This window comes from Caretta caretta, chromosome 10 (genome assembly GCF_965140235.1).
Source record: "Caretta caretta isolate rCarCar2 chromosome 10, rCarCar1.hap1, whole genome shotgun sequence".
Taxonomy (NCBI): Eukaryota; Metazoa; Chordata; order Testudines; family Cheloniidae; genus Caretta; species Caretta caretta.
This window is the reverse complement of record NC_134215.1, coordinates 58,462,109-58,486,177: the sequence shown is the minus strand read 5'-3', so window position 1 is coordinate 58,486,177 and position 24,069 is coordinate 58,462,109. Positions and strand designations below refer to the sequence as shown.

Below are 24,069 nucleotides of genomic sequence, written 5' to 3'. Positions count from 1 at the left end.
TTAACACAAACATCTACTATTTCCCTTGAAATAGAGGACACTGCTGCCAAATACCACAAGCTGCAGTGAAAGATAACATGGCCAAATACTCTGCAAGTCTTTCATTAGTGATCAGCAAGCTTTCACATATCCTACAGTGAGAACAATGAACAGCCACCTATTGAATTCAATGCTGGATACCGAACAAGATTAACTAATTCACATGCCTTGCTCATATTCAGAAGTTTCTAGCAAATCAAATTCTAAATTTCATCCACTTTTCTGCTTCAACTTCCAATCTGATTCCACTCACTAGTCATGTCCCTGTTCTCAATTACAAGTGACTTCACCCATTCCTCTTCCTCAACTTCTACCTACTTCTATACAGGTTTGTTTCCCAATAACCCTAAGCCTTGAAAAGAAATCTATGTTCTAAATAACTTCTCTGAACTGTAGTCTATGTTTATTCAGACTGAAGTTAGAATCTGTTTCTAATATAAAAAAATCATGTTCATGTAAATATTTCAGAGATTAACTGATTGACCAAAAAAGTTGTAAGAACTAGGAAGTAAAGGGTGTGGTCCAAGACGACACTAAAAAGATAAGGAGTACTTGTGGCACCTTAGAGACTAACCAATTTATTTGAGCATGAGCTTTCGTGAGCTACAGCTCACTTCATCAGATGTATACCGTGGAAACTGCAGCAGACTTTATATACACACAGAGAATATGAAACAATACCTCCTCCCACCCCACTGTCCTGCTGGTAATAGCTTATCTAAAGTGATCAACAGGTGGGCCATTTCCAGCACAAATCCAGGTTTTCTCACCCTCCACCCCCCCACACAAATTCACTCTCCTGCTGGTGCTAGCCCATCCAAAGTGACAACTCTTTACATAATCAAGTCGGGCTATTTCCTGCATAGATCCAGGTTTTCTCACATCCCCCCCACCCCCATACACACACAAACTCACTCTCCTGCTGGTAATAGCTCATCTAAACTGACCACTCTCCAAGTTTAAATCCAAGTTAAACCAGAACATCTGGGGGGGAGGGGGGTAGGAAAAAACAAGAGGAAACAGGCTACCTTGCATAATGACTTAGCCACTCCCAGTCTCTATTTAAGCCTAAATTAATAGTATCCAATTTGCAAATAAATTCCAATTCAGCAGTTTCTCGCTGGAGTCTGGATTTGAAGTTTTTTTGTTTTAAGATAGCGACCTTCATGTCTGTGATTGCGTGACCAGAGAGATTGAAGTGTTCTCCGACTGGTTTATGCATCAGTGTATTGTCAGAAGTATGAAGAGTCAGTCTTTGTGTCAGACTTGTCTAAGGAAAAAGCAATTGAGTATATTAGAAGACAAACCAAGCATGACCAAGAATACACTTTCTGGTCACAAAATGGATATGAGAACAGGAAAGTATGGTAGGTCATCCATTTAGCATTCAGATACTCTAGAATTAAGTAAGGTATTATCATCTAGCCCTGGTCTACACGACAGGATTAGGTCGAATTTAGATGCATTACGTCGATTTTATAATAAATGCACTACACCAGCAACTCCGTTCCGTCAACCTAAAGGGCTCTTAAAATAGACTTCTGTACTCCTCCCTGGCGAGGGGAGTAGTGCTAAAATCAACCTTGCTGGGTTGAATTTGGGGTAGTGTGGACGCAAATTGACGTTATTGGCCTCCAGGAGCTATCCCAGAGTGCTCCAATGGGACTGCTCTGGACAGCACTTTCAACTCCGATGCACTAGCCAGGTACACAGGAAAAGCCCTGGGAACTTTTGAATTTCAATTCCTGTTTGGTCAGCGTGGCGAGCTCAGCAGCACAGGGGACCATGCAGTCCCCCCAGAATCGCAAACGAGCCGCAGCATGGACCGAACGGGAGACACTGGATCTGATTGCTGTACGGGGAGAAGAATCCGTGCAGCTAGAACTCCGATCAAAAAGAAGAAATGCTGATATTTATGGCAAAATCGCACAGGGCATGATGGACAGAGGCTACAACAGGGACACACAGCAGAGTTGTGTGAAAATCAAGGCGCTCGGGCAAGCCTACCAAAAGGCAAAGGAGGCAAACTGTCACTCTGGGTCAGAGCCCCATACATGCTGCTTCTATGATCAGCTGCATGGCATTCCGGGGGGGGGGGGGGGGGGGTTACGGACCCTACCACTACCCCACCACTGCCTGTGGACACCTGCAAGGGGTGTGGGGCGGGGGGGGGGGGAGAGAAGGAGAGTCTCAAATCAACATGGAGGAGGATTTGGTGGATGAGGAAGAGGAGCAGAATGTGCAGCAGGCAAGTGGTGAATCCATTCTCCCCGGCAGCCAGGACCTTTTCATCACCTTGGAGCCAATACCCTCCCAAGGCAGGATCCCCATCCCTGAAGGCAGAGAAGGCACCTCTGGTGAGTGCACATTTGTAATTACAGTACAGGGTTGAAAACCAATAGTATTTAATGTTTGATTTGCCCTGAAGACTTGGGATACATTCGCGGCCAGTACAGCTACTGGAAAAGTCTGTTAACGTGTCTGGGGATGGAGCGGGAATCCCCCAGAGACATCTCCATGAATCTCTCCTGGAGATACTCTGAAAGCCTTTGCAGAAGGTTTCTGGGAAGGGCTGCCTTATTTCTTCCTCCACAGTAGGACACTTTACAACGCCAAGCCAGTAGCAAGTAGTCTGGAATCACTACAGCACAAAGCATGGCAGCGAATGGTCCTGGGTTTTGGTCGCATTCAAGCAACATTCGGTCTTTATCTTTCTGTGTTAGCCTCAGGAGAGTGATATCATTCATGGTCACCTGGTTGAAATAGTGGAATTTTTGTAAGGGAACAATAAAAGGACACTGTTCATGCTGGGCTGTTTGCGCTTGGCCGAAAGGGATCATCCCATAGCCACCCAGCGGCAGGAGGGGCGAAGGGATCATCCCAAATAGCTACGTGGAGAGGTGGAGGGAGGTGTGTGCTGCACCTCCACCCGAAAACCGCAGTCTTTCCTTTTAAATGGCAAACCCAACCAGCATTGCTTGCTATGGGAAAGGAGGGTGCTCCAGTTTGAAAACATTCCCACATGTTATGAAGGCGTTAAAAGCCAAACCTGCGTACCCTTTGGCTTACCATGGCTGCCTGGAAACTGAATGCTGTTGCCCAGCCGTTTGTGATGTGTCACCATACCGGCAGGCGCTCAATATAAAAGGCAAAATGCGACCTTGAACCTAAAGCACATGTGCTGTCTGCTGTGAATTGCTTGATTCACTGTGAAAGAGTCTCTTTTGTTCTCAGAAATGTATCATCTTATATTTTACTCTCCCTTTTTATCCCCCTGCAGGTGCAAATGTTTCTTTGCTCCCCCTATCATCTCCATCGCAGATTAGAAGGCAAAAAAAACACTCGCGATGACATGTTTTCCGAGCTCATGCAGTTCTCCTGCACTGACAGGGCACAGCTGAATGCATGGAGGCATTCAGTGGCAGAGTCCAGGAAAGCATTAAGTGAGCATCATGAGAAGAGGCAGGATGCAATGCTGAGGCTAATGGGGAAGCAAACGGATATGCTCAGGCGTCTGGTGGAGTTGCAGGAAAGTTAACAAGAGCACAGACCGCTGCTGCACCCACTGTACAACTGCCTGCCCTCCTCTCCAAATTCCATATCCTCCTCACCCAGACGCCTAAGAACACGGGGAGCCACTCCACTCCAGAGGATGGCCCAAGCAACAGAAGGCTGTCATTCAAACAGTGTTGATTTGTAGTGTGGCTACAAGTCAGCAGTGTGCCCTGATCCTCCCCTCCGAACCCAGGCTACCTTATCAGTTCTCTCTCTCTCTTTTTCTTAATTCATAAAGAAAAAATGCATGGTTTCAAAACAATAGTGACTTTATTTCCTTTGCCAGCTATGATCAAAGGGGGGAGGGTGGTTGGCTTACAGGAAATTAAAATCAACAAAGGGGGCGGGTTTGCATCAAGGAGAAAACACACAACTGTCACACTGTAGCCTGGCCAGTCATGAAACTGGTTTTCAAAGCCCCTCTGATGTGCAGCGTGCCTACCTGTACTCTTCTAATCGCCCTGGTGTCTGGCTGTTCAAAACTGGCAGCTAGATGATTTGCCTCAACCTCCCACCCCGCTATAAACGTCTCCCCCTAACTCTCAGAGATATGGAGCAAGCAGTAATAACAATGGGAATACTGGTTGCGCTGAGGTCTAACCCAGTCAGCAAACAGCACCAGCGAGCTCTTAAACGTCCAAAGGCACATTCTACCAGCATTCTGTACTTGCTCAGCCTATAGTTGAACTCCTTACTACTGTCCAGGCAGCATGTGTATGGCTTCATGAGCCATGGGAGCAAGGGGTAGGCTGGGTCTCCAAGGAAAACTATTGGCATTTCAACATCCCCAACAGTAATTTTCTGGTCTGGGAAGTAAGTCCCTTCTTGCAGCTGCTCAAACAGCCAGGAGTTCCTAAAGATGAGGATGATGTTGATGTTGGTGAAACGTCCCTTGTGATCCACCAGTGCTTGCAGCACCATTGAGAAGTACCCCTTGCGATTTATGTACTGGTTGGCAAGATGGTCCAGTGCCAAGATAGGGATATGCATTCCGTCTATCACCCCACCACAGTTAGGGAAACCCATTGCAGCAAAGCCATCCACTACGACCTACACATTTCCCAGAGTCACTACCCTGGATAGCAGAACGTCAGTGATTGCAATGGCTACTTGAATCACAGCAGTCCCCACAGTAAATTTGCCCACTCCAAATTGATTCCTGACCGACCGGTAGCTGTCGGGGGTTGCAAACTTCCACAGGGCTATTGCCACTTGCTTCTCAACTGTCAGGGCAGCTCTCATCTTGGCATTCCTGCGCTTCAGGGCAGGGGAAAGCAACTCACAGAGTTCCAGGAAAGTGGCCTTATGCATGCGAAAGTTTCGCAGCCACAGGGAATCATCCCATACCTGCAAAACTATGCAGTGCCACCAGTCTGTGCTTGTTTTCTGGGCCCAGAATCAGCGTTCCACTGCATCAACCAGCCCCACTGCCACCATGATGTCCCAATTGCCACATCCTGTGCTTTCAGGAATGTCTGTGTCCATGTCCTCCTCACAATTGTCCTTGTGCTGCTGTCTCTTAGCCAGGTTCTGCACATACTGCAGTATAATGCGGGAGGCGTTTACAATGCTTGCAACAGCAGCGGTGAGTTGAGTGGGCTCCATGCTTGCCATGCTATGGCATCTGCACGAGTAACCCAGGAAAAGAAGGGTGAAATGATTGTCTGCAGTTGCTTTCACAGAGGGAGAGAAGGAGGGGAGACTGACGACATGTACTCAAAACCACCCGCGATAATGGTATTGGGAGCTTAACCCAGAATTCCAATGGGCAGCGGAGACTGGGGGAACTGTGGGATAGCTTCCCACAGTGCACCGCTCCGTGAGTCGATGCTAGCCACGGTTGTTAGGATGCACTCCGCCAACTTAATGCGCTTAGTGGGGACATACACAATCGACTGTATAAAACTGATTTCTAAATATCGACTTCTATAAAAACCAACCTAATTTTGTAGTGCAGACATACCCTTAGATTGAAAGAATGTTGCAACTAGTTTTCTCCATCCATTAGACATATGTTGAGCTCCAATATTATTCAACTGCTGTTTTACATTAACAATACTGGCTCTTTTCTGCAGAGGGAGATAGTTGTCTATCCACATGGATGAAAAGATTTTCCTTGCTAGGTGGTAAATGGTATTTCTCCAATGGTCAAAGTCAGTCTCTAGAAAGATTTTCTCTTACGTCACACTTGAGTAGGTATAAGACACTATTGGAATAGCAGATTTTCGTAGCTCCAATGCACGTTATCACAAAGGCTCTGTTAAATTTCTCCACATGAAATGACATAATAAAATGCTATCAGGAAATGGTTAGAAACAGAAAATTAAGATACATGGCTGGAATGAAATTGGTCAGAGTCTCAGTGAAATTTAAAGAAAAATCATCTAGGAAGGGCAAGTACAGAGATATTGTTTCAGTACCTCTGCAGACATCACTACATTGGTTTATACTCTGTTCAGATTTCCAAGTTATTTGTATCCATAAGAGCTGGAAGCCAGAGATCTTGGAGTACAAATCTATGGCAAGGCGTGAATTTTATGGCTGTAGACTGTTGTAGAATACAAGGAGCCCTGGTTATAATTTATTTGAAGCACTTCTGACACCTCTTTCATTTCACTGGTCACTCATACCTCGTCAACTATTCGCCCAGAGAATTAAGGTGCTGTTATAAAGGAAAGCAATGAATAGGGGAATCTGTGTGACTCAAATCGTTAGTGGCACATGATGTACTGATGTTTACATAATTTCAAATCATACATTATCAAAAACTGTGAAGAATCAGACCTACAAATATTTCAGTAAAGTCAACAGTTGATATTTTTCTTCCTTGCTCCTACTTAAAAATACTTGGTTTCTGTAGGAGAGTACTCTAGTTATGGATTAATCACCTGAAGGGGCTCCAACCCAAGCCAGACCAAGGACACCATCATCAAAATCACGGTCAGTAAATACATAGGCCAAGCAATAGTCGTCATGATTCTGCTCAGAGTTCAGTTCCAAAAACTTCTCCACACCAATATTAGGAAATCTGAAGGGATTGGAAGGGTCTCTCTCATCAACAGTTGTGTTGATCTAAAAGTAAATTCAAGTTTATACTGAATCAGACACTGCATTTTTGTCCAGCTAATACAAGCTTGCTAAGAAAAACTTCCTATTATCAACTGCGGTGTCAAATAATTACATGAATATCTAAAGATTTATAGACACTACATATCAATTCATACTATCTGGAAAATCCTGAGCCCTAAAGTGAACTTGTTTCATAAAACAACGTAACTGCATTTATGTGGCAAATTACAACCTCCTTCTTCCTTCAAATGCTTCCTGAAGACAAACTTCATCCACAAGAATTAAAAAAAGGGTGTATTTATAACCTTAATTCTACATTTCTGAAATTGGACTTTCATCTGGTTATCCAGTTGACTACTGTATCTACTTTAAATGCAAGTTCCTGGAACAAAAAGATTGTATTACATCCTGTAAGGTACACTGATCACACATGCTACTACCTCATAGCACACGAAGGTCAGAATGCTTAGATACAGCTAAGAACAAGAAAAATTTGTAAAAAAGTGTCCGATAGAGTAAAACTGCATGCTCAGATTAAATCTTCAACATAAAGCTAAGAGCAAGATTTATGGGCTATACGTAAATTCCATTCAGCTCATTGTACTGTGGAAGTCTCTCCAATATTTTTTTCTGAGCACAAACATGCACTAAGGCAGAAGCTGATTAGAGGTTTTTTTTTTTTTAAACTGAACACAACGAAACATGCAAGTATGCACAGAGCAATTTCATGTGTAACAGTCTAAAAGTTGGAGGCTTAAAAGCAATGTGCAAAAGGAAGTTTTTTTAAAAATTGCACTTTGGTCTTTTGCTTTTTTATAATGTATAAAGGCAGCCTTTTAATAGAAGTTTTTTTTCTGCTTTTATCTTTTTATTTTTAAGAGTCAGGCATATCAAGTAATCCAGTCTGGTCTGATCTTCCCTATTTTTTCCCAGAGGAACTTTTCAGTGGTCTGGTGTATTGTGAGCTACCTCACACCTTAACCCAGGGATCGGCAACCTTTGGCATGCTGCCCGTCAGGGTAAGCGCCTGGCGGGCTGGGCCAGTTTGTTTACCTATAGCGTCCACAGGTTCGGCCGATCGCAGCTTTCACTGGCAGCAGTTCGCCGTCCCAGGCCAATGAGGACTGCGGGAAGTGGCACAGGCCGAGGAATGTGCTGGCTGCCCTTTCCTCAGCCCCCATTGGACTGGAACAGCGAACTGCAGCCAGTGGGAGCGGTGATCGGCTGAACCTCCGGACGCTGCAGATAAACAAACTGGCCCAGCCTACTAGGGGCTTACCATGACAGGCCACATTCTGATTGCCGATCCCTGCCTTAACCCAAGAGGCTGGAGTGCTGACTCTTCCAAAAAAAGACCTTCTTTCTCCCAAGCTGTTTATATATTAGTTACATAGGTGTTACAAAGATTAAAAAAAATCTTTAATACTAGACTACAATCCTTTCCTCTCAATTGCTCCCCCTTTTAGTTGGTCTCTTGTAATGTCAGATATCCTTCCAAGGTAGATTAATTCATTTGAAGGCCAAAAGAGACCACCAAGATCACTTAATCTAACTTCTTGCATAAGAAGAGCCACAGAGTTTCACCTGAGCTGGAGGGAATTAATCCTCTCCTCCCTGTACATAAACAAACCCTGTTTAAAAGACTCAAATTTCTAATTTTTGAAGGTCACCACTTATCTCACACACTTAGAATTTCAGGCCTTCTTTGTATGTCAAAGCAACAAGAAGGGAACAAGCACAACAGTTTCCTTCTTTGCAAATATTTTAACAGCCCCCAAGTAAACTCCTATATTTCTACTGAATTTCCTGTCCCATCACTGCTGATAACCAATATGTGAGAAGCTCTGTCCCTTAAATTAGTCCGCTATATCAAACACTTAACTGAAACATCACAAAGCCATAATGAAAGCCATGGCTATGTGAATATTAAGACTGCAAGAGCACTGAAGAAATTAGGTAGGAGGACAATTATAACAGACTGTTTTTAACATGAAAGTATCATATAGTCAGCAAAGATAGTTAAATGGCAATAATTCTTTTAAACAAACACTCCTCACATTCAGATATGACTGCAGCAACAGAATTACTCACTCTTATTCGTTTCACCATGAAACTGATGTTACGGATTCCTGTGAAATCTGTTGACTGGTAAATTGTGTCAATTGCTTTAACATGACTGGATATCTATTAATCAGAAAGAGAAAAACTGAAGTGTTTACAGTCAAAAAATGTTTTCTACATACTATACTACACAAGAAAACTTCAATGCAAGCATCTTCACGTGAAAATTAACGTGCAGTATTAACTTTCACTAATATGTGATAAAGTACCCTTAATGAATAATCAGTATACATAGTTCAGACCATAAAAATCTTCGATATCCCCTATTGCTAAATTAACTTTGCTCACCCAATACAAATAACTGGAAATAATTATATTTGTTTGTGACAGCCATTCAATTTACCCTAACATCAAAGTACAGTGAAAAGTATCCTCAAAGGATTACATTATTTTAAAGAACAATACACTGGAAAAGTTTTTATTTTGTAAATTGTCATTGCACGTTATTCTATTTTTTACTAGAAAGCAAATATGAAAAACCACCATTTGCCTTCTTAAGAATATGGGATAAAGTTTTCAAAAGCACTTAAGTGACTTAAGGATTAAAATGACAAAGGGACCTAGGTGCCTAATTGCCACTTTAAGTGGACTTATGTCCAATATTTAGGGACCAATGAGATCCTCAAAACCCCCACTCAGCTGGCGCCTAACATTGCGGTCACCTAAATTTCCATGCAAGTTCCTGCCAGTGGGCCTGCACAAAACTGCTTCAGTCTTGATGTCCGCCCTAGCTTGCACCTAAACACCTGTGGGATTCTCAAACTAAGCATTCATCTGCCTATCTCACCTGGGGTGCCCAATCCATTAGGTGTGCTTAGAGCACACCTAATCTGTGAAAAAAGAGACAGCTGGGGATGACCAGATCAGGAATTTGGGGGAATGGGAAGGGTGGATGTGTGTCCAATAGTCAGGGCACTCACTTAGGATGGGAGAGACCCATTTTCAAATCTCCACTGTGCCTGCTTTGGAGCAAGCGCTTGAATGCAGCTTACCCACATTCCAGGTGAGCGTCCTAACTCAATTTCTCCTGTTGAAACTGCTCCACTTTATATAAATAGATATTCCCTGGACCAAAGATTGACTGTAAAGCTCAGTACACAACTCCACAAGAGAATTCACAGGTATGAATGCTGAACTGAAATAGGCATTTAACTCCAGGTTGGAGGGAAGCGCCTAACTACCTTTGTGTGGCAGGGCCTAAACCCCACCCCTTTCCCTCAGTATTTCCTACTGGCTAGCTTAAGCTGCTCCCCGTTCAGCTTGTTGCCTTTTTCTGAACCCCATTCTTATGCACTTAACTCTCACCATGCATTGCCTAAATTGGGGCTGTCCACTGGACAGCTGTAAACCTAAAAGTTTAAAAGTGTTGCAAAGCTTAAGTCCCTTTGGGGATGTAGACCTCAGGAGCCCAAGCCCCATTTTCAAAGAAGAGATATAGGCTCTTAAGTCCCATTGACTTTCCATTAGGTGCCTAAGTATCTAACTCGCTCTTGAAAATGGGACTAGGGCACTTCTGAAAATGTTACCCATTATGAATTGTAGCTGTACAGTCCAATGAACTATTAATCTACATTAAATTAGATGCAAAAATGGGCTGTGAAGCTACGGAACACTTCAAGAAGAAGTAACACGTGTTACCTAGATTTTTTTTACAAACAGAAGAGGAACCAAGAAAGTAAATTTCCTGGCTAGGAATTCATTGAAATAAGTGAAGATTGTCTACTTTTAGTTTCTTCCTACTCCTTCACTGACCATCTACTGAACTTGTCTCTATAGGAGTTGGTCTTACTGGAAACGTCTATACCGCAGCTGGGAACACGGATCACAGCACAGGTAGACACTAAAATAGCAGTGTGGACGTTGTGGAACAGGCAGAGGGGCTCAAGCTAGTCACCAAGTGCAAGTCCTCCTGACTCCTTGGGTTTGCGCTTGGGTGGTTAGCCTAAGCCACAACCTGTGCCGCTATGGCAACAGTGCTTCAGCATGTTAGCTCAAGCAGAGCTAGTATGATTGGTCTACCCAGCCTAGAAGGCATGCTCCCAGCTGCATTGCTGACATACCCACTGTCATTAACTGAAAGTGCTCAGAGCTTACATTGTGTAGCTTTTCTCTTGAAATGCTAACATAGCATTTTTTCAGACTTTCATACAAGTCTGACATTTCCAAAAGGAACTCTTTTCCCTGATTTTCACAGGTGCTAAACACCCACAACTCCCATTAAAGAGAGGTCCAACTGCCTATCACCTCTGAACATTGGGCACGTGGTACCCTTGTGGTGGGTCAATGAGAAAGCTGCCTTAATAATGCCAGGATAGCAGTAGCAGACGAAAAAGTTTAAACAGACCTAAACATGAAAAGCACCATGATAAAAATGCATTTGTCTAGACTATTCCCTCTTAAAGAGAAAAAGAACGGACTCTTGGAATAGTGACTAAAGGCTTACAAATACCTGTGCAATCACAGCTTCCCTTGTTCCATAATGCTTATAGAACAGATGATCAGTCTGAATGTAGAGCTGACAAGTATTTTTTTCAGCTTGAGCTGCACGTTTTTTTCTTAAAAGCTCTGGACCATTGATGTTATATTCTTTGTAGGGTTTCTATACATATATAAGAAAGCAATGAAGCATTAATTTTGTACATATTCTTTTAAATTAAATCATATTTAAAAACACTAATGCTTTTTACATGAGTGCAGTATTCTTAAGAGAAGAACACACATGAAGACCTCTATTATCCTATTTATTATAGGAAAGTTTCCTAAATCCTGAACTAGGCTAGTCTTCAAGTAGGTCATCCACTTCATAAGCACACTTTAGTCATAACTCCTCTGAGTTTAGCCCTGCAATTTAGAATATAGCCAACAAGAACAGAGAAGTTTTGGTACCATCATATCACAGGAATTCTGTGCCTCTAAAACCTACGAAACCATAATAGAAAACTATGTAGCTCTTTGCAATGGTGAAGAAACAAATCCAATTTGTAGATATAAACATCAATTCTAGAAATGTTTCCTCACCACAACAAAAAGGTTGTTACTTCAGATCATTACTACTCTAACAGTCATTAACCTGAACAAGCTGAAACACTCCAATGCTTGAATGTGGAATGAAGTATTGCCAAACAGCCAGAATAATGCATCCACTATTTCTGCCATTCAGAGCACTGATAGCTAACACATTTGCCTTAGCGGCATTCACTGCTTTATAGCTAGGGCCCTACCAAATTCACCGCCGTGAAAAATGTGTCACGGACGGTGAAATCTGGTCTCCCTTGCCGTTAAATCTAGTCTTTTGCGTGCTTTTACCGTATACTTTACAAATTTCATAGGGGTGACCAGTGTTTCTCAAATTGGGGGTCCTGACCAAAAGGGAGTGAGGGGTGGGCTTGCAAGGTTATTTTACGGGTGTTGCGGTATTGCCACCTTACTTCTGCACTGCCTTTGGAGCGTGTGGCCTGCAAGCGGCAGCTGTTGGCCGATGGCCCAGCTCCAAAGGCAGTGCCCTGCCAGCAGCTCAGAAGTAAGGGTGGGCAATACCATACCGTACAATACCCTGGTGCCCAGCTCTGTCCCATACCATGCCATCCTTACTTCTCCATTGCTGCTGAAGGCAGCTCTGCCTTCAGAGCTGGGCTCCCAGCAAGCAGTCGCCGCTCTCCAGCTCCAAAGGCAGCGCTGCCTTCAGCAGCAACAAAGTAGTAAGGATAGCAGTAGTGCAATCCCCCCTACAATAACATTGTGACCTCCCCTGACAACTCCTTTTTGGGTCAGGACTCCTATAATTACAACACCGTGAAATTTCAGATTTAAAATAGCTGAAATCATGAAAGTTAGATTTTAAAAATTCTACCACCATGAATTTGACCAAAATGGGCCATGAATTTGGTAGGGCCCTATTTATGCCTCATCATCCTCTGGTAGGTCACATCTACACATGGCAGTTTTGGGGGAAAAGTCCTGTTGCTCCCAACACTGGATCCATCTGCACTGGCTCAATTGCACCAGTGTTAGCAATTTCTTGAGCCACAGTGTAAATAGGGTTTTGGCTACCAGTGCTTTTGTCAGCAGAGTATCATCTAACCGCTGAAAGTAAATCTATTGGACAGCTCTGAAAATAGTCATGACAGTTGAAACCATCCACACTAGGGATCAGGACATTCCTAACACTGGAAAGATCATTTTTAGCTAGAGACAAGGACTTGGAGCAAATCCATAATGTAAGAGATTATTCGGTAGGATCTTAGATGGATACTGCCAGCTTTGAAAGACTCAATTTAGCAAGTTGACTTATTAATCAAGATAATTAAAATAAAGTTGCAAGTACTGTAGCATAAGGGACTGTGGGTGCAATTTTCAACAGCATCTTAGTGACTTAACACAATTCACACTGATTTTCAGTAAGACTTTGGCTCCTAAAACACTAAAGCACTTTGCAAATCCCACCTGAGCAGGTCTGTTGAAAGTAAAATTAATTTAAACCATTAGCATCTGAAGCAGGTTTTACCCTTCAAGGTCAGAAAATGGATGCAATTTGCTTTGTGGCCCTCCCCCTTTCCAGAATATGTAGGGAATGAAGAAAAGAAAATATTTCACGTGTAATTAGCTGTATTTGCAGGATTTCCTCACTGAAAGTTCCAAAAATATATTAACATATAGGGTGGATATATTAAAGGAAAATTTTAGTGCTTATTACAATGAGACACAAACCATTGTCTAAACTAAGGCATAGTCCAATGGAAGAAAGAAAGATTACAATAATGGTTTTTAACGTTATATGAACATGCAGTTTTATGGAGATTATGGTATTCAGCGATCAGTTTGCTCTGTGCTGTTTTTACTGAGGGTGGAGTGAAGGTTACTTTTAAAGAAGGCAATGTTGTGTTTAAGGAGTACAACCTTATCTAATTTTTAGCCTTTTTTTAAGCTAACAGGTTCTTGAAAAGTAACATTCAGATATGTATCTGCAACCTTAATAGTTTCATAACCATTTCGTTAGTCTTTCAGAACTAATATGGAACTTGGCAGAGCAAAGGACTTGGAATGATTTTCTTCCTGAGGTCTACAGGAGTGGAAGTCCTCATCTGTGCATCTCCTAATATCCACTAAAGAGTATTTTGCCTTTGCTGAAGATATTAAGGTTGCTAGGAGGGGATCCCCTCCTCTGTGCACATTTCAAAATATGTGAGGCAGTGAGGGGAGAAATTAGGAGACTAAGAAGATTACAAAGGACAGCACAGAGGGGCAATTCTTCCCTCCTTCCTGTGGATCTCCCAAGGTTCTCATAAGGAACACCTAAACTCCTATGCATCCGAGGAGAACCAAAAAAGTAGGGCTCCACATTGGGTAAATTTTAAGTGCCTTTCCATTCAAACTTTCATTGCCTGCTGCAGTCATTCTGAGGCTCATTCCACCCATGTTCCTTAATTTGCCTCTGGAAGGTGTTCAAATTCCATAGTGATGGATATAGTACAAAGAATCTACATGTAACAAAATGAGCTACTTGCAGACATAAGAAACTCTTGGGTCCCCTGTGCCTGTAACCAATAGATTGCTCTTCACGAACCAACCACTCTTCCCTCTCCCCAGAAACCTTAGGAAGCTGGTTAGTCTTCAGTGGGTTAAAGCTGAATTGCTAGTCACCAGACAAAAACAAACAAATAGGCTTTTCAGCGTGACTAACTTTTCAGTTCCACGGCTGACATGACTGGTTGCAGATTTTAGGTAGTGTAGAAGCAAAGTCTGACTGGTAATAGGAACTCATTTGCAACCCTAATTATGGAGTGGCTACTGCCACTCTATAATACTGTAAGAATAACTAACTTTGAGTTAACATCTACCCAGACCTCCGTTCTGTATACAAAACATATTCTCAACTGAAACCCAAGTACCTGTGCACATATGCACCTTCACTGACATGAACATAACATACCAACCAGCATATATACTACACCTGTGTTCAGGAACGTAAACTTTTGGACATACATTTAAATAGCTTTCAAAATATAAACAATTTAAAGACAGGAAAATGATTTTTCAGATACTTTTGTTAAGCTGGAGAAGTCCTCTGAAATTGTATGGGCAACTTTGAGTGGAGGGCAGGTGAGGTGGGCTAGGAAAAGAGTGTATGGGCACATACAGAGGAGCAATACCAATATTTAATTTTCATTTTATCAATAGGATCCATTATACCATGTGCTATACCTGTGTTGTTGGTTCCTCTACACCAGTCATTTGGTACTTCTGCATTCTTTCAAACACGGAATGATCTGCACAACCGCCTTGTGGTCCATATTTATGAGGATACTCTAAAATGTTGGGAAAATTAGGTTATTTTGATTTTTCAACTTGTGAATATTTGTTTAAATTTTACTTTTATGTATAAAATGTGAAAGTATCAGATTAATTTTCAGTTAGTGTCCAATATTGCTCACTTGATACTTCAAGGAAAAATCTCTAATCTTCAGAGATTGCAACTTGAGTATGCAACAGAATATCTGAATTTTTTCAAGCTTAACTTAATTTTTCTCAGTTTCTTTCACACAAAAATGAATTGTGAAACTTAAAATACTAAAAAATACTAAAACATGGATAGTTTTAGAATGAAAAGTAAGCTTTAAAAAAAAGTGAACTGAAGCATTTATCTGACCAGACTGTTTAGGATTTTGATTCGACTGCAAGAGCTGATGACATCATTGGCCATTAAAGAAGTATTCCTTACATTAATTTGGTTCTAATAATGTCATGAATTCTTGCTGAAGAAAGGAAGACCTTGAAATTAGGTCCTGGTAGGCAAGAGGAAATTATCTTATTACTTGTTTTACAATATTGGTCATTTTTAATTCTACCCAAGGCATTCTGTTAATGTAAAGTAACAAGTGCCAGATTTTAAAATCCTTCATTCACTTGTGAACTTTCTTACTATACTGGAGCAACTTTATTCTCTCATCAACCCACAAATTTAAGTCTCACTAACATGAATATGACAACAACAAAACAATCACTAGTGACTACTCAATGTAAGCTTAAAGTTAAACATATTCAAATATATATATTTGCTCTTATGGGAAGTGTATATTTTATATAAACTAGGCCATACGTAGAACCATTTTCTTACATAATGATCGGAATTTTACAGGTGGGTCTCTCTTTTTACAAAGGAAAAGCTACGGCGCAGAAATTTAGTGAGTTGTTCACAGTCGCACAGTAAGTCTGTGGCAGCACTGGGAAAAGAATTCACGTCTTAATTCCCTGTCCCATTTTCCAGCAACTGGACCAAGTTGCCTGAAGATTGTGCTATAGTGTCCCAAGTTGAATAGTCTGTAGAATATTTACAAGTTGCACGGGTTGTATTTTATAACCTTTGCTGCCATCTACAAACAAAATTAAAAGAACCTTACAAGTCATATGGTACTTTAATATTTCAAAAGACTTTCAGAGCTGTTGGGGAACAATTAAACATCTTGGCCCTAGACTGAGTAAGTACTTCAAATTGTAACAGTAGGATTTTCAATGATTTATGAGCATTGCTACTAAACCGAACAAAAAATCTCCAAAAACCCATGTTTGGAAAATATAAGAATGCGCTGCTATTAGGGCATGTTCTTCCCTATAAATTTCTAACTCAAATAAGAAAAATAAAGGTTAACAAATAATTTAGGATGCTTTTTATGATGAAGAACAGAATGTATGAAAACTCAAGTGAACAAAGGCTCAAATTGGAGAACACCAGTCCAGAGACTGAGATGACCATCATGAAATGGAGAGCTTCCCGGTACAACAGAAGTCAGTAACTTGGATCCCTATCTGCTCCATTTTACTGTGTTATATATGATCGAAAACTTTAAATGACAATGATTTTGTCTGAAATTTACAAAGGAAAAAACTTGTTAAGTCCATTGGGTGGACTTGTGCCTCAGTTTCCCACCTTACAGAGGCATTCTGGTTTTACTGGATGTATCAGTAAATACAGCTTATTGGTCAGTGTTTTGGCAGAGTGTAACCATAAGTTATGTCTACAGTAGGAGTGCTTTACTGGTCGGTATAAGTAGACCTGTATACTATACCAGCAAAGTGGTCCTAGTGTGGAGGCAGTTTACACCAGCAAAGCTATGCTTTTACTGTTACAGCTTATTTTACACCCCCACCCTGAGCAAAACAGATATTGGCAAAACTGTACTATTACAACTGCATCTAGACTGGAGCTTTTGCCAAAAGAGCTAACTAAGTCAGTGCGAGATCACACACTTGGGGGACACAACCAATAGAGCTACTCTGTTGAAAGTCTAATGTAGACATGGCCATACCGTGCTTTAAAAAATGAAAATAACTTTGTGGGGAAGCAGAGAGAAGAGCAAGATTTAGAATTACTATAATCCGATAGTTAACGGAAACTAAGCTACAACCGTTATAAACTTCAAAGTCTATTTCTAACTGCACCATACCCCTAGAGTACAGAATCCAGATCAATGCCACAAAACTAGTTAGTTTTCTGCAGCATAAATCACTGATACTACAAAGCAAAGAATAAAGCATTTACCCTTGCACAATGTTGACTAAACAAAAGTAGTTTGTTTCAACAATTTGAAATGCAAGATGGTAGTGTTCTCCTGTTCTAATAGAAATGTGCTTCCTGAGATGAGAATAGGGACATGGTACAGTATAACTGTAGGTGGCACCCACTACATGTGCAGTGGCCACTTCAAAGCTACAAATAGTGGTATTTACTATTTAGGGAAAATGTTGGCTTTTAAAATAGGAAGAATAGAGAAGAGAAATGGGAACCTTATGGGAAAAGGAGATGCAAGAATGGGAATATCCTGTGCACAAAAAGGAAGTGAAGAGTGACAGACTTGCCTCTAGGACAATGAATGCTATTGTCTGGACAATTAGCATGAACCAATGACATTTTCTTTAAATAGCAGCTAACTCCACAGTAGGCAAGAATGCAGTGTCTAAGCTTACCGCTACAGATTTCCTTTTAGAAATTCAAGTCACTGTCATTTATTGTATATTTAACTTTAATTTCTTAAGTGAAAAATTTACTAAAATTGAAATAATGGTGTTCCATATTGATTTTCTCCAACTTCCAATTCAAATTTCCTCAGTTTACAAGTAAAAAGGACTTTCTAAATGACAATGCAGAGAACCCGAGAACTGCATTCAAAGTTGTGATCTTTTTGTCCCTCACAAACTCAACACTAAATTTCTAAATGTATCAGCTTGCTAACCATTTTGCTGATTAGGTGAAAGGCAGAATAAAAGTATGACTTTCAGTGAAGAATTAGATGTGATTAAAACAGAAAGGGGCATGCATATCTGTTGAGTAAGGGGAAGTTTACACAATCACTTTTGCCAAAAACAACTTAATTTTAAAACTATTTTGAAATTTGCATTTTCAAAGAAAAATACATTTCTATCCACTTACATTAAAATTCTATTCCAATGTCAAATGAATTCAATGTACATTTCCCTGAAATGGTTTAATTTCCTATCTAGGGAAATGAACGTAAGATGGGAGCCTTCTCTTTCAAATCCCAATTCCTGATGTCAAAGGATCAAGTCGGGATGAATGTTAGAGTCAAATGGAAGTATATCATACAGTGAACTCTAGTTTTAAAGATACAGTATTCAGTACAAATTGTGGTTTTAAATTAAATCTCAAACTGATATATGTATGTAAAAATAACCTTTTCATTATATTTAATAATTAGCATAGATCTTCTTATAGCTTACGTGTTCCTGAGTTAGATATTTGCAGGAAGATTACTGCACTATTGAACGGCTGAGTGAGCTTTGCTTTGCGTAGTCTGCAAGTTTCAAGAAATACTGCTTTTCAAAGATAGGTTGAGAAACAGCACTTGTTTATGGATAAACAAAAGTCCATTAGTTTAATACACTGTTAATATTGTAGGATCTATTGTCCACGTCTTTGGAAAATATGGCTGCATTACAAGAAATGTTTGGAACACTCATATCTTCTTTTCAATGAAATATCACAACTCAGAACAGCAATACTTCGTTCTATGGGAAAATCTTTGAACTAGATAAGTGCACAATATTTATACTTCTACCCAGCATGGGCAAAAGTCTGTCTGATGTTTTACTGTTTAATACTGCCAGTTGTGAAGGAGGGGAATTGAATTTACAGGGAAACTTTAAATAAGCTGTGTCTTAAATCCAATTATGTTCATAATCAGCTTTAGTCACATGATGTAATGAAGGTCACACGTTAGTTTTTGTTGCAAATCTAATATTGGCAAAGGTTATCATAAGGTATGTTTCTTTTAAAGGCCCTTAAACACAAATCAATCATCTTTTGGAGGATTTCATTTTCTGGTGGTGGGATAGTGAAGGAATGGGTGGGGGAGTGGGGCGAGAATAAGAACAAAGCAAGCAGTCCTGGTGCTGGATCATTCTCAAGCAACAACAAAAACAAAAAGGAAGATCAATAATTCAAGTTGAAATGCACCATATATTCCTCCCCATACCCTTTTCTACCCCAGAAACAATGTTACACACATTTCCACAATCACAGAAGAAAAAGGTAGTAGGCAGTCTCAGAAAAGACTGAACAGAAAAACCCTAGTATTTCATTTTCTATTTTAGGATTTGAGGTGAGTACTTAACTTTTCTTGTAGGGTTTAACACTACAACACACTGAAATTTACAAAGCCACATAATATTACTTTTGCTGTAGACCCAAACCAATTAAGAAGATTCTACAATACACATATGATTTTTCTGTTAATCCATTGTCTAGGACTTTAAAGAATACGGTTAACAAGCTTTCCTTACCTGAGAGAAATAGTGTAGTAGCACACAGACTTTATATAAAAACTATTTCTTAAATGTGTTTTATAGAGAGATTTTAAAAAAAATTTTCTCTGTCAAAATGAAAACTTTCAAAAATAAGCTATTTGATTTATGGCCCAGTTCCTAAATATAAAGATTACTGTAAATGGTCGTGTTTGCAAGAAGATTGACAACACAAGTCATAAATTCTCCAACTTATTTTTTAATTTTACTGATAATGAATGTTCAGTGACTGGCTGTTGCCAGGATCTTTTCAGCTATTTTTTACAGGATTTTGGCAGCTTTCCCTAAACTAGTGACAATGTCATCACAAGACCTTTTTTACCCCAATTAGGCATGTCAGCTTCCTCATAAGTGCTCTTATGTTCTGTATTTTTTAATATTTTTAGAGAGGATGGCTGCGACCTAAGCTGTGGCATGCAATAAACCAAATTTTTTTTTAAATTGCTGACTTAACCAGGATTTTTTCCAAAATTAATGCTAGTTTAGGATGATTTTATTGAACCAAGTTGCCTGGCTCCAAGATAAACCTCACACTTGAATTTCTGGGGAGCTAAAGAGTGACGGCCAATAGAAAGTGATGACCAACAGCACATGTGTACCAGCAGATTTCACATACACAACCACCACACAATCTTCAGGGTGGCAATAGAAACCCCTTCCTTAAAAAATAAATAAATAAATAAAAGCCACTCACTGGCCACCACAAATCTAAATTAGGACTCTTGTTCTTACAGTCCAACAGGACCTTCAATATGGCCTGTTCAGCAGCACCGATAACGAAAATAGTGTTTGGTGGGATCTGTCAACAATGAGCTGCCTTTTCAGGCAACAAGATCACAGTTTAAGAAGCTAAGAATGCACTCAGGGATTTCCTAAAGTCTGTTTCCTGCAGTTTAGGCAGATATTTCCCACTTCCAAAAGAATGATACCAACAGCTTGTATCTCAAATGGACTTATAAGTTTGTGGTTTGTTTTTTCTTATAACCGTAGCATTCTTTTCAGAGATATGTAGAGACCCCTTAAATGAATATTTTCCTAGGGTTTCTCATATCTGAATATGGGGTTTTGAAGTCCCATTTTCAAAAAGTTTTAGGGGACAAGAGGCCCTTTGTGCAGTAGCAACCTTAAAGAGGTTTTAAGTGATATCAAAACACAACAGACACACCCAAGCCATATTATCAGTGTATCGAGACACTAACTAGCTGATGGTGCCTACCATCTCTACCAAGGGAGCTGGCTTGAGATTCTGGTACAAGTGATACCACATTTGCAGTCAGGAATTTTTCAAGCCGTTTTACTATAGCAAATGCTACTCAAAATGAAGATCCTTCCCATGATGGCAACTTTTTAGAGAAAATTTACTGAGATGAGACTAGAACTTTTTTAGGACCTTTTTCTGCTGGCTGTTAATTGTTCAATTGGAATATTGACACCAAACAAGTTTGGATTAATTATTATCCTTTTGACAGATAGCTGTACATTCCAAAACCACTAAATTATTAGAAGTTGTGGCTATGCTAGTATTCAGAGTAATATAGTTCCAAACAGAACTCATATCCACTTAAAAAAAAAATATATCAGTAGCACTACATTTCTGCTGTCCAAGGAGCAGCAGGGCAGCAAGGACTGCCCATTCATTTCAGTGTGGGCATGACTCTGAACTTGGGGGATGAGGAGGAGGTGCCAGAATAGCCTATGATGGTGAGTGCTAAAGTAATGATGCTTCCTTGAATCACAATGGATTAGGCAGCGCTTCTCTGATGCTTTTAAACTCCTGTAGGAAGCATAGCTCCCATCTGGTTCTCCAGTTGTCCTGAAATAGCCCTTGATCCTAGCTCCAGCTTTCGCAGAGCTGACCAGCAGAGGAGCATATGTCTTCAAAAGGCCAAGTTCGGACACCCCTTCCGCACCACAACTTTCCAGTAAACCTAAGAAGGGCACCTGGACCTCTCTACTAAGCCTGCACTGGATGTAAAATAGGATGATCTTCTGGCCAAAGAGTTGCAAGGTAATACATTGAACAACCGTAAAACTATTTTTCCTATTCTCCTACAAGTGTTAGATATTTGAAACAGAGGCCACATTGGGGAACTTTTTACACATAATCCCTTTAAAATCCCTACTCTCCTTACTTAATATTTAGTGACAGCCATAACACTTTAACACTTCATAGCTATTCTGCCTCCCAGTTACATGTAATGACATTAGTAACCAGGGATGTTTTAAGTAAGAAATCATTTTTTACTCTGTCAGAATACCAAGTATAATATCAGTCTGGAGAGCAAGAAACCAGGTCACTCTTGATTTTTTTTTTTTTTTTCCTATTTGTTAGTAAACAGTGCTATCAACTAAGCAATGTATGGTTAAATAATTAAAAGTACACTGGATTTAGACACATGGTTCCTCACTAGAAGTGATTTAAGAAAAACTAACAATTTTAAAACTTCTATTTATACGTTAAACCTGTATTAAAGGAGTAGTTTTTTTCTGAACTATCAATCACTCACACTCGGTTCCCATAACACCTTCAAAAATATTTTTATCTACAAGATGGTGACCAAAAGTAGGGGGCACAGAAATGCAAGTTGTAATTAAAAAAACACAATTTGTAAATGATGAATAATGCTACATTACCAAAATAAGGACTCATCAAAACAGGTACAGGATTTTTTTTTTTTAAACAATTAAAAGTTAATACGCAACTTTTCCAAGGCCTTGAAGAGGTCACCAAAATTTCCACTTCCTTTATGACTTACTGTAAAAGATTTGTGAGCAGGATTTCCCTTCCACAACTAACCTGAGTAAACATGCAAGTTATTTTGTATTTAATAATGTGACTCGTGAACATATTATATAGTTCACATATTTAAATAAATAAAGAATTCCTTTGAAAGCCTTAGTGTGTGGAAGAAACTGGTTTCTAAAACTAATCCATCAATGAATGTAACTAATTTGCATCATATTGCCACTGAGTTATAAAACAGTTTGACTGGGAGTGGCTCAGGAATCTGAAATCATTCATTTTGTGTTCAAAGTCATGAATAGAAGGCTGCCTTCCACTGGTCACCACATCCACTGTAACAGACAAAAGCCTTCTTATAAAGATGACAATATAATCCCCATTTACAAAAAACCCTTTTGTCTATTGAATAAGATTTCATTGAGATGCTAATCATATGTTGCATTATGGTGCCTGAAAAGGCTCAAAAAGTATATTGTTTCAAAAGGCTCAAACACGGCTGACCAAAAATATTCCATCTTAAAGCAAAAAGATTCCTTCCCCTCCCCCACAACCTGGTGAATTAGCACTGAGAGGTGGTTGTTTTTTTTTTTGTTGCCCCTCCAGTGCAAGCTGCTATCTATGTCAATCTGCATCTATTTCATGAGAGTTAGAAGTAGTTATAGATTATACAGCAAGAGGAACTAAGATTTGTGTGCTCTTGTTTTCATTTTAAAAAGTTCTACAGAGCCTGTTTCATTAAACTACAATTACAAACAAGATTACATATCTAAGACAGTATGCTTTGAAAGGCAAAGAAAGTATAGGGTCTCACTGAATCATTTTGAGGTGTCTTAGTAAACATTATACATTAATTTTTAAAATATTTCAATGTACGGAAGCCCTGAAGTTATCCTAAGCTATCAATGAAAAATCAAAGCAAAATTAAAGAGATGATGATGAAGAAACTCTTCCCATTCTAACAGAAACTCAGGAGGACGTTAAAACAGCAGCCTCTAAAGCAGTGGTCTCCAACTTTTTTATGCCCAAGATCAGTTTTTTGAATCTAAGGGTAACCCAGAATCTACCCTGCCCCTTCCTCAAGGCCCCGCCCCTTCCCCAAAGCCCCGCCCACTCCACCCCCCATTGCTCACTTTCACTGGGCTGGGGTTCACAGTGTGACAGAGGCCTCTTGGCTAAGCCTGGGGAAGGGGGTTGGGGTGCAGGAGGGTGTGAGGGGTGCAGGCTCTGGGAGGGAGTTTGGATGCAGGACTGAATATGGGGTGCTGGCTCTGGGAGGAGGTCAGGACTGGGGCTTGGGGTGTAGGAGGGGTTTCAGGGTGCAGAAGGGGGTATGGGGTGCTGGCTCCAGAAGGGAGCTCAGGGCTGGGGCTTGAGGTGCTGGCTCTGGGAAGGGGTGTGGCTCCCACTGGGCAGCGGGCGCAGCGAGGCTAAGGCAGACTCCCTGCCTATCCCAGCCCCACACTGCTCCCGGAAGGGGCCAGCTTGCCCCTGCAGTGGGGTGAGCAGGGGGCACATGGCTCCTTGCCAAAATAAGGAAGCAACTGACACAGGATTATGGAAAATAGATCTTTTAAAACTTTATATATTTTTGACAAGATTATAAATCTGGTAAATAAAGCAAAATAGTTTTGATGTCATGTACTGACTCCCTAAGCTTGAGAGCCCATGCTGCGACGCCCATGCTGTTTTTTTAAAATGCGTTAGCTTGAGCTCCAGCTGCAGTATAG

General features: G+C 40.5%; 1 protein-coding gene across 1 annotated transcript in view; it reads right to left on the bottom strand.

The window, feature by feature from the left end:
* Positions 1–24,069, bottom strand: part of ADAM10 (ADAM metallopeptidase domain 10) — a 127,433-nt gene that overhangs the window by 32,820 nt on the left and 70,544 nt on the right. The window contains exons 5-8 of the mRNA XM_048866285.2: positions 14,986–15,089; positions 11,234–11,383; positions 8,755–8,847; positions 6,483–6,666 (exon numbers count right to left, since the gene is read on the bottom strand). Of these exons, the coding sequence (XP_048722242.1) occupies positions 6,483–6,666; positions 8,755–8,847; positions 11,234–11,383; positions 14,986–15,089 (531 nt within the window). The remainder of the gene's footprint in view (positions 1–6,482; positions 6,667–8,754; positions 8,848–11,233; positions 11,384–14,985; positions 15,090–24,069) is intronic.